Source organism: Thunnus thynnus, chromosome 21 (genome assembly GCF_963924715.1).
Source record: "Thunnus thynnus chromosome 21, fThuThy2.1, whole genome shotgun sequence".
Classification (NCBI taxonomy): domain Eukaryota; kingdom Metazoa; phylum Chordata; class Actinopteri; order Scombriformes; family Scombridae; genus Thunnus; species Thunnus thynnus.
The window spans coordinates 21,440,749-21,452,836 of NC_089537.1; the positions used below are offsets into that span (position 1 = coordinate 21,440,749).

General features: G+C 43.9%; 1 protein-coding gene across 9 annotated transcripts in view; it reads left to right on the forward strand.

Moving 5' to 3' along the window:
- Positions 1-12,088, forward strand: part of nrp1a (neuropilin 1a) — a 189,754-nt gene that overhangs the window by 161,658 nt on the left and 16,008 nt on the right. For all 9 annotated transcript variants that reach the window (XM_067578802.1, XM_067578801.1, XM_067578805.1 and 6 more), the window contains 2 exons: positions 1,552-1,718; positions 11,308-11,463. In XM_067578802.1, coding sequence (XP_067434903.1) covers positions 1,552-1,718; positions 11,308-11,463 — 323 coding nt within the window. The remainder of the gene's footprint in view (positions 1-1,551; positions 1,719-11,307; positions 11,464-12,088) is intronic.

Consider the following 12,088-nt stretch of genomic DNA (forward strand, 5'->3'; position numbering starts at 1 on the left):
GCTTCTACATGGCAAGGAGAACGGTACACTCCAGTTGAAAGCTACTGATGGGTGACGATAAGGTGATGAAAAGGAGGCCTTGTCTTTTGTTCTTGCCCCATTTCTCTCCCTTTCTCTCCCTCCGATCACCCCCCTCACCCGTTCATCCACGCTCACTATCTTCTCGGCTATCAATCCCGCTTTGGTCGGTAACCCACATGATCAGATAGCATCCTCAGCTGCAAACAAGAACTTCTTTATGTTTCTGTTGATCACTATCCGGTAATCTAGATGATTTGGGCCTGAGTGCAAAAGTTTGACAAGATCGGGCAGACTTCTCAAAGAAAGCCGACGATGAGAGTGGAGAGGTGTGAGACTGGTTTCTCGGTATCACACTGAGATTCAGACACACTTGTGTGTGTGTGTGCGAACACATATATATGCGACTGCGCATTGACACTGTAAAGCACAAACACACACGGTGACCCAGTGACTGAGGTGTGTTAGCAGTGTGGCAGATGGGGAGACCATCTGTGTTAGCTCATAGGCAGCAGCCACATAGCAGTTCCACACTGTTCCTTATCCTGCGCCCTCTGAGTGTAGGCGTCTGTGTCCACACAAGCACATGATTTCATTTTTTGGGCAAAGTATGTTGTGTTTATTGCAGCTATAGATTTGCATTTAGGGAAGTAGGCTTGTGACTGTAAGGTTAACACCTCAAAACATTGTCAAGGTGTTTTATGACCAACATTGACAGAAAAAAGAAGTAAGTAACCAATAAGAAGAAAGTCTGCCCTCATATACTGTAGCTCTGGGTTGTTGTGGTGACATTATACGACTCCTGCCCTGATCAAAAGGTCATATCGTTCATTCCAACCACTGTTGTTGCTCCATCGACAGCGGTGTCAGCTTGTCTGACCTCTGGGGGTTAGAGGAGCCGACCTGACCACAAAGCCCAGGATGCCTGAAAACTGCCCCATGACAATACAAACAAGGGAAGCCACCTCCCACCCTGGGTGGTGGGTCCATTGAGTGTGATATACGGCCCAAAATACAGATACTTAATGCACCTAAACTCCCCCAAGGGACCACGTTGGGGAAAATAGTCACTGTGTGCAAAATAGTCACTGTGTGCAAAAAAGATAAACTGCCCACTGGGAGGTGAGAGAAACAGATCCAGTCAGTGGAAAAAATATGTGGAGTGAAAGTCACTTCAACGCCTAATACAGGCGTAAACTTAGCCCACACTGAATGTTTTATGAAGACATTTTTACGTCTTAATGCGGAACACTTTCATCCTGCTTCCATTAAAAACTAGAGAGAGAAACAGAAAGGATTTACTGAGGCGTGGCTGATGTGCTGTTCTTTTCCGGCCAGCAGCGCTGAGTGCCTGTCGTGTGGCGTCCTCCTCCCCAGAGATGAGCTCTGATTCTGGGGGACACTGAAAGCACATGCTGGGTGCATTCTGGCGCTTTCAGTGCTCAGAATTCAACTAAACATTTGTTACTCTCTCCCTTTTCATCCTTTTCTGCTACCTCCTATCTCTCCTTTTCCTCACCCCTCCCTTCCCAGATTTTGACTGCAGCGACCCCTTGGGAATGGAATCAGGAGAGATAACATCAGACCAAATCATGGCTTCATCCCAGTACAACCCCAGCTGGTCCCCAGAGCGTTCCAGACTCAACTACTATGAAAATGCATGGACTCCAGCAGAGGATTCAAACAAGGAGTGGATACAGGTACCACATTACCTCACATGTATTTCTCAGATGCAAATATCACAGATAATTTCTTTAAAGGTAGTTTTGGCTGCTGAGGAAAGGTAGATAATGTCTGAAAAGTGAATCATGGCTGTGTAGAACAACTCACCAACTGTCTACAGTATGTTTTTGGAGGTGAGTCACAGTCTGAGGGTACATGCAGTATTAGAGGTGACTACTGCCTGTGTGAACACAGTAGAAGTGCTCTGTGTTTGTCCTTCAATGTCTGGAGGTGCAGTTTCTCAATAATACTTTGACGAAACCCAACAATTTCGAAGATGAATGTCAGCCGTCCTGATGGACTTCTGGGAAGTGGAGTCCATGCCTCATGAAAATTGACTGGCATGACATTTGACATGTGTTGCCAAAGCATAATTATGAAAGACAATGTTAAGGAATGACATTAACAGAAAATATGTAAATGATAAGTTAGTTAATAGAATAAAATATATAATGAAATAAATAAATGAATAATAAATAAATAAATATATATACATACTATATATACATTATATAAGTACCTACCTACCTATCTGTCTGTGTCTTTGTCTCCCTCTGTTTTCCTGTCTACCTACCTTCCTGATAACTTTCCTTTTCCTTGGTAACAGAGGCTGCCTCCAGGGATGCTGGGATTTAGTACAGGCATCCTGCCTAGTGCGCACCCCCCCCCCCCCCCCCCCCACCACCCACACACACACACACACACACAGAAACACTCTCACACACACAAACATGCTCTGTCATATTTTTCTGTCTGTCAGCTTATCTGCACAAAGCGATCATCACCCACCAGGGGAACTTTATGTGGAAAGATTAAGGATTTAGTTCTTCCATCCCCAGATGGGGATAAGTCACATATCCCAAGTCCACTCACAGCACAAACCCCCCTCGGTGACACAACAACTGAACACTACCTAGATGCATTTGAAGCATGTTTGATTTATTAACTGAAAGCCTGCAGGCCTTGTAAATGCCCAGACTGTTTTTCTTTTTCTACTGTTTTTCTACAGTCTTTGCTTCATTGCTGAAAAGTTTGGCCCCAGCATATTCCTCAGGGGATAAATAATAGAGCTGACCCAAAGCCAAATATTTGCTTGGGGAGGACCATAAGCAAGCTTTTCCTTTATTATTGCAATGAAAATATTGTCCTGAGGGCCCCTGTTGCTCCTTCAGACTAATTTAATCAGTGTGTGAATGAGTATGTGTACAGGTTTGTGTGTGTTCTCCCATGCTTGTGTGCGTCCAGTTGTGCATATTTGGCTCCGTGGGCGCGTAGGAGGGTCTGGCAGGGTCCATATTGTCCTGTAGAGGAACCCAGCATGCATCTGAGTGGATTTGGAAGAAACATGGCCTGCCTTACCACTTCCTCTAGCAGTTGGACAGTCTGTTGCATTAAAGCATTTGTCTCTCTGAAGGGGAAGTTCATTGTTCTTAGTAAGATATGTGTGTTAAGGGTAACAGCAAAGGCTTGAATGCTCCTCTACCCTGGTTTGCCTCTTTGTCAGCGGACATTACAAGTAAACACAATGATTTCTAGCCACTCAAGACTCTCCATGCTACAAAGTATTGATCACATTGAAGATTTGATTTCGCAGTAAAATCAGGATTTTAAAAGGGATGTGCTCTAATGGACATGCTGGTTTTCCAATACTAATCAGATCAAAACACTGAATGGGGCTCTTCTAATTTTTAATTTCAAAGCCAGCAAAAGAGCCAAGTCTGTGGTTGCCACATAATTTACGTTTTCTAAGGAGTGCTATGTACTTGTGGCGAGTACTCTGAAGAAGTAGAAGTCCAATTATCACAAGTGGTATTAAAAGAGTGGAATTCTTCATTCCTCTTTCATTAAGCCTGTCCGTGGTGCTGCAACAAGCTCAGGCCCCCTCGCGGCACGCACAAATCATCTCAGTACGCCGTCAGATGCATAGTAATCAATTCATTATTTATTTCATTATCATTCCCTGACTGCAGTTTGAGGCAGACAGTTTTATTATTCATGACAGGCGGCCTTTTGATTCTTGGGCATTTTCCTTCGCTCTGCTTTTCCTTCTTTTTGCTGAACATAATCCAGATTTGTCATCCATTTTAATGCTGCCTCATTCTGATGCATGGAGAGGAGGAGGGCAAGATGCTAGAGTCTGTGCGCTCTTCTCCGGGTAATTAGATTGGTGTGGTGTGGTTGAGCATTGACTGCTGGGTTAGCCAGGTCATTAATCAGCCCTTTGGTGTACACAGAGATGGACAGATGTCCTTTGAGGGGGTTTGTGGCTCGAGGAGGGAGTAAAGAAAGAGGCAATAATCCCTCAAAACAGGCCTTCATTTAATTTATTTTCCCTTGTTCCTTTCACATCTGTTCCTTTGCATCTCTCCTCTCTTTTTTTCCCCTGTTTTCTCATTCCTCTTGAAAATTCAGGTTGACAGATCTACATCAAGGTAGAGGGAGATTTGTGCATATTATCTGTCTGTATGAGCCATGGCTTTCTTTGAAGCTTAAGAGGATGAACAGCAGGGGTTTCTGCAGAAGGTTGCAGCAAAAATAAATGAGGGTACACCCTCAGACTACCAGGCTTAAGGCCTGATACTCGCCTTTATGAACTCAATCTAGCTCCAGAAAGAAAACCTGAACGACACGTAGCACTGGCGAGGAAATACCTGCATCTGTACAACACATTCATCTCTGAGGGGAAAGTATATGTTTGCAGATTGGCACGTCACTGCCTGAAAAGTAAGAGCTCCTCAGGGACCATGATGGGGAAAATTTGCTAAGAAGCTGACATAGCGCGGCTTTGTTGAATATGTCGGAGGAAGGATCTGATGTCCACCCAGAGTCACCGCATTATCTGAACGATGCAATAAAAGCAGGACTGGGTCTCTGTCAGGCAGCTTCCATTGATTGCACATACACATGAACACATGAATAATTTACACTGTCTTGGAGAGAACCCAACTGCCAATACCTGAAAGCCTCTTTATTGAGCATGTCATAATGGCAATATACAGTACGTTATACACTAGGTTAGGGTTTTTTTATCTTTATGAGCTGAAGTAGATTTGCTCTCCATATCTATAATTTAGCCTCAAAAGCTCCTGCTATTATCTTCAATCTTCTTGCCAGGATGCTTTATCCATGATTACTTTATTTGTATTTATGTATTTACCAGCCTGCATATGTCTCTGATAACCTAAATTGTTTAATCAAAAAAGGAGATAGTGAGTCTGACTCATGTCATGTCAGAAATGCTTTAATCTTGACTTTCTAATAGATGAAAGCACCAAGCATGGAAGCATATCAGTGTTTGTTTACACAATATGCTCCTTTATCTCCTCCATGTGATAGCGATCTCAAGGTAACATCAACCATTTACAGAGGAACTTGTCACGGGTTGACATGGGAGTTTGTAACATCAGTGGTGGTGGTGGGGGCTGTATTTCCTCATGCATATATTTTCCTCAAAGCAAACAGCACTGTGAAACCTGGTCCACTTTGCAAAGATAACAGATTGAGTCCTACCGCCTGACCGACCAAACGACCACTAATTACCCACTTCCTCCATGTAAAAACACCGCTCTGGTCGCCGTAGTGTTGGTGTTTTCCACAGTGCCGAGTGCAGAGGCTAACTTCAGATGCTAAACCAGCACGGTCTGCTATATCCTGTTTTCTCATTTCATCCACATATGCTCTCAGTTACCTCAGGTCAATGAGTTGCAGAAATGCCCCCTTCATTGCCATTGTCTCTCTCTCCACTTCTGTCCCCGCTCCAGAGCTCACTACCGTGCTGAGTGATGAATAATTAGAATATGGACCGGTAATTAACAGCAGCATCTCAGTTGATGAAGTCTAGCGAGAGCAGAGGAGCAGAGGCTGGCTGCAGTGAGATCATCATCGCGCCGTACAAATGGAAACAATGGATGCTGTCTGTGCCTCGCTGTTCCCAGGACTCACTCTCAATTGGAAAATCAATGAGGGGATAGAGACCCACACTCGAGTGGAGTAGCCCAAAAGTGGGAAAAGAAATCGAAACATGAGGGATGGCATGATGTAATGAAATGAAACAGTGCTGTGTAAGTACTCCGGGACAAAAACTCAGCTCAGTGGTAATCAGTGTCATTTTCAGTGTCTGCGCTACAGACAAGGAAAACGCCTGGAAGCTTTGTAATCAGTCGTCATCACTTAACGCTCATCCGCAGCTGTATATCCTGGGATATGATTGTCAAGCAGCTTCCAGACATGACAAGCATCCAGGTCACCTTTCTTTTCCATCCTGATCCCTGTTCCTTGGTTCCATAATCATTACTCAGAGCGTTAGTCATGTGTGTGTGGCAAGGGTGGGAATGACACCGGAGTCTTAAAGATGATTCACAAGGAAGGAGACCTGGAAACCAGACTGTTCAAATCCTTCCTCTAACAGCTGAAACCTTTAATCATGAAAAGCTACATAATACCCAAGCACACTTCACTCACAGCAAACCACACCACCTTTTTTTTTTTTTTTATTAAAGTTGTCGTCTAACCTATACGTACATGCTTCTTTGTCAGGAAAACAGATGATCAGCGCATGGGAAGACATGCATAATTTAATGCCACCAAAGAGGTGTCGGGGGCCAAAATTAAACTGAAATTCCGTCAGGTGAATATTGTGATAAATGGAAGGTCGTGAGTGGAGCTCATAGGTCCTGCAGCGTTTGAGTAATACAATTTTCATGAAAGGAGAATTAATTACACTTTCATATAATGGAGCTATTCCAAAAAGCTTCCGCTACCAACACCACGAGTACTGTGGGTGAAATTAGCGAACAGATTGCTAAAAGCTGGCTTAGGAATACTGCACATGAGGCTAGAAACACGTCTCTTAGCAAAATAGCTGTGCGTATGTCAGTTCACAATTCATCCTTCACTCATTACCATACAAAGGACATTATAATCAGATTTCATATGCAGGTGACTAGAGGCTTTGCATGTACTTGACGGCTCAGAAAGATTCCAGGCTATCTTTCTTCTGACTATACCATCCTTTGAGATCCATAAAGCATTTCCAGTGGTTGTTTTTTGGATGAGGGCTTCTGTCTATGTCTACCAGCTGCTCTTTGACTTCGGAACACTCCCTCCTTTTTCACCCTCGGCATTTCTCCTTTTGTTATTTTTTGGTGAGGGAAAATGAATAAACTCATTCCCCAGAGGCCTCGGTTATTCAGTCAGCAGCCCACACACACACACACACAGATGGGAAGCTACCCCCCCCCCCCCTTTTTTTTTCTGTTGAGGAAGCAGAGAAATGGATTTAAAAAAAAGTATTTGGTAAACTTCTCTCCGAGTACAGATTGCTGCATACAACTTCTTGGCAACTCAATTATAAGCCAATCAAGCAGTGAGAGATAGAGCTTTTGAGCCTTTGCTGTTTGTTGTCTCTCCCTCACCAGCCTTATAAACCGCATGTCTCCTCGCTGCACCCACACAACAATGACTGGGCTTAGCCTCAAATACATATCATGTGGCCTTGCTGCACATCTGAGTCATACAGCACACAGACAATACACTGAGTAACGGATAGACCTAATGATCACGCCTACTGCTGCCAGTACTGTGGGGGGATAATTGGGAAATTATCTTTTCAAATTTGTACAAACACACATAAATACGTAAATATACTTTCCGTCTGTCATTCCCCATCATTTATTTCCACACACACACACGTGTACATGCAACTCATTCAAATGCCTGATGTGTATTTCAGTATGTTGATCTAATTGCATGCACACCAGGCTTTAACTGGCTGATGTTACAAGCCCGAGCACGACTAATTCTTTTTCTGCCTTTCTGGTTTCATTAGTCTGTGAAACGACTGGAGCCGTCTACACTGGCTGTTGTGAGGCAAGAGGCTTTGAGTTATCAGTTTGCCTCACAACAGGAAGGTAGAGAACACCCAAAACACACACACTCAAGTGAGTCAAACATATTTTGGACCACACTGGAGCGTGAAGAAACTCCTCGGAGACAAGGACACATTGAAGTCCTGCCCACATATCAGCCTGCCGTCGCTTTATGGAAAGATTCTGAGAAGTCTGGATGATTTCTTACCCAGCCTGGCATGTTTATGGCTTAGAGTGTGTATGTGTCCCTCCAGATATGAGTTACTGTGTACCAGCATGCCCAGAATGTATAGTGTCATTTGTCTATAGGTGGGTCCAAACACACACTCTCACGGGAGAAATAACAATATGGTGAATGTGGAGCAGACACAAGCTTCATCTCCTAAGATTAGCAAAGTCTCCGAATGCAGCACCTCCCTATACATGCGAGATTAGGAGTCATTATTCACCTTTCTGCGCAGTGATTACATCACCCATTAAGCATGATTCAGCCTTTCAGGGCTAGATGACAAACAGTTTATCATCTGAGAGTGATATATTTACCCAACATCCACTGTGCACTGTATGTAATTTCTAAATGTTGGTTATTGTTTTATGTATATAGGTCAGTTAGTGCTAGTGGCTCTGGGCTAAAAGCAGTCCCACTAGTAATCATTATCGAGGCCTGTTTGTTTTCACTGTGGCTTCTGCGTGGTGGAACAGACTGTGCTTTACATTCAAGCATCCTGGCAACCTGTCTTCTCTCCCTGACCCGCATAACCTCGGTCTGTTAGCGCAGCTTCGGCCTCGTTCCTCTGCCTCTAACAAGCAGCCATTAATAAATCATGCTTTGCTTATTACCCAGGCCCTGTTATCAGCCCGTGTCTGTGAAATTGATCTAGTCTGTGCACTTCTTCACTGGAGACCCCATGCTTCTGTCCTTCACATCTTCCGAGGCATCACTGTCAGCGGCTGGTTTGCCCTCCCAACCTTGCCCTCTTTCACTCTTCTCTTCTTCCTCATCACTTTTTAGCACTTCATCTTTCCCCTTTCCATCTTTTCTGCTCTCTTTCACGTCCTGTCACAGGTAACCCTGAGCTTTTGTGTCAAAAACTTACTTAATTATTCAGTTTTCCTCAACATTATATTCTTGTCAGGGTGGTATACTTTCTCAATCTGTATGATTCATGGACCTTAAAAGTATTGGACCACAAAGGGATAAAAGTAAGTGACTGTTTGCAGCGCTTTAAAACAGGGCAAACTACCACACCCCTCAAATGGCAGGGAACCAGCTGGATGAATGACTGCCTTTTCAATGAAAGCAATAATTTACAAAAACAAAAAAAAAATCCCATTGGCCCAGACTATTGATTAAACTGATATATCCATCCAGCCCTCTTCAAACTAGTCATATTTCAGCATGCTGAGATTGTTTGAGTCTGAGCACCCATGAGTGTTCCCAATTAGCCCCGCCACTCATTTCACTCCCAGAGGCTCTTCTTCTCCATTACACCTAATGAGATCCTTTCAGAGAAAACATCCCAAGGCCAAGTCTTCCTATTAGACCTTTTTTAGGTAAGCCTTTTCAGTAAGCCGCTTTGCCATTGGTCCAGATTGGAAATGAGTCAGACTGGCCGTTTGAGCGCAGATGTTAAAGACCTGCCCGGGCTAATATACGCCAGCTCAGGCCTCACTGCCATCCCCTATTCTTTCTCCATCCATCGCTGGCACATATGGCTGTTTAACCAACAGAGAGAAATTCAGCTCCTGCGTTATTAAATGGGAACCATCTGAAGCTGGAGGGATTTGATTTTGTCTCTATTTGTGGACCCAAAAGAAATCTGGGACTTACTGAGTAAGCTCCTTGAGCCTGTAGACAGGAACAAAAGTATTCTGTCTCTGTATATGTGACTGTCTTTTTTGTTAGTCTCCATCCATCCAAATCCTTTGAGTGGCCAAGTGAGAGTGAGAGAATAGCATGTTGGAACTTCATTTATTGCTCCCATCTGCTTATGTCTTTTTACTTCTGGAAGTGAAATGTGAATTTGAGGAGTGACCAGTACTCTGTGGCATGCAGATGTTCCTCTCCTGCTCTTTACTCCGAGTCATTAAGTGTGGTACAGTACTGTATATAAGGCTGGCAGACAAAGCTAGCTGGCACTGAGTGAGTATATGATTTTAACATCCTGGAGCTCCATTGAGCTTTTTGGAGGCAGATCTCCCTGGCTTTGTGTCTGTCTGCTCACTCTCACATAAGGGATTTCGCTGTTGTCGCCCTTTCTTACACACCCTTGCACATGCACATACCGATGAACTCCTCTGCGTCGATTCAGTAATCTACTCAAGACTCTGGTCGCCATCCATCAGAGCCCCAGCCCATCGCATGTCAACATCAAAGCCCTCATCTCTCATCATGATCTTGAAAACCTGTTCCACCAACACGCTGGCTTCCTGCATCACTCCCATGTTTTTAGTGGCGTCTGCACGCAACACCATTACTCCTCATTAACGTCAGCTCAGCCTGTCAGAGACGGTGTTAACGCTTGTTCAAATTAAGCGTGCTGCTTCATATGCTGAGGAGTTAGCATTCTTTGCAAGCCCTCCAGTTTCACACCACAACTACTTTTTTTTCCTCTGTTATGGATGAAGGGATGGTGCGGTGGGGTTAAGTAGCCTCCACAGAGGTCAGGAGCAGCTGATCCGTTACTACTGGTGACTGAAAAATTGTGTGTGTGTGTGTGTGTGCCGGTCCTAGAAGCAGCAATAGCAGTTCTCCTGCAGGCTCCCAGTTCAGTTAGACAGGCAACGGACAGAAACATTAACAGGATCATAGGCCAGTCTGAAGGCTATTCTTACCACAGAAACAGAGGCCAGTGTGACATCCAGAAAGGTGTGTGTGCTTTTGTGTGTTCTCCCTTTCCTGTCAGTGACGGTCATGGTTGTGAGCAGACATGATGGTTGGCAGACAGACAGTGTGCTCCTTTACCAGGTCTGGTTTAAACCAGTAGCTTTCTCTGCTCAGCATCAGCTCTGAAAACAGCACACACGTACAGATCATATGAAAATATATACATGCGAGTACAGAACAGACATGCACTCAGACGCTCAGTGACCCTACTGCTGCTGGCTGTCTCCTTGTGAAAATATAATAGCCCTTCAGTAATGTACCGCAGTTCATGATTACTTTATAAAGCCCTGCATATTTTAAAGGCACAATATTTGATATTCAATCTCTATCTCTCTTTCCTCTTGGCTGATTTTGATAATGTGATTGCGGACCCCTCGATCTATTCAACATTCACTTTTATCCAATAAGCTCTTGTCTCCCATCTCAGGAAATTAAGTTGTCATCCTATGTCTCTTTCATTAGTGTGAATATCATTTCATTGCTGTTTATTAAATTCCAGGTAGCGGCTGATGAGACCATGGCTAGAGGTGATTCTAATAGCGGAGTTATATTTTTAACTCTCCAGCGTGTCAGTGCATTATTAATACAGACATGTGCATTAAAAACCTTTCCTCAAAAATTAGTCATGCATGTGAACAGGCAGTGTATTGTATTTCAGCTGTATCTGCTCCAGTTAATCAGCGCTACCAAACGCTGAAAGAGAAAATACTGTCATGCTTACAGCTCCTGTGGAATTTTCTCATGATAGATGAGATGCAAAATGATTTTAAGCAGCTTTTGTTCAGTTGTCTCTTCTTTCTTTGCCCTCCACAGGTGGACCTTGGGTTCTTGCGGTTCGTTTCAGCCATTGGTACCCAGGGCGCCATTTCCCAGGAGACCCGGAGGGTTTACTTTGTCAAGTCCTACAAAGTGGACGTCAGCTCTAACGGAGAGGACTGGATCACTCTGAAGGAGGGCTCCAAACAAAAGGTAGCTAATACTCTAAGCCTCAGTTCAGCTAGTGGTGGTCTAATGACATCATCTCTACACTCTAACTTATGAGGCTAACTGACTTAGCAGTGAAAAAAAGTTTCATTATCTGATACTGTTCTAAATACTTGCACCCTACAGCTCTACATAAGACTATAAGACCAGACTAGATAGTGAAAATAGTCTATTTTTGTGTCTGCTTGCCCTGTGTCATAGAAACCAACCCCTACACATGTAATGCACTTGGAATAACCCATCTCAAAGAAGCCAGCTGACTTGAATTGTGGTCTGCTCCAAGTTGTCTTTGATTTCAACAACAGGGGGAATACCCAGCTATATGTACTTGTCTCCCAACATGCAATTACACTCACCATTTGTGTAAGTGAATGGTATTTACAGCACAGACTGCAGTGCTAATACAGCACTGCAGTAGCTAAAGGGAGGATTTTGTAAGGAATGTAGCCTCTGTTTTATGTCAGGCACCCGTCAGCTTGTCGTAAAAAAGAAGCAGGGATGACAAAAGACTCGACAAACAAGAGTTAAAGGGGATAGGGATAGAAGGAAACAGGAGAGGCTGTCATGTTTGAGCAGCTGGTAGAGGTGGGTCCAGGCGTGAGGGAAAAGA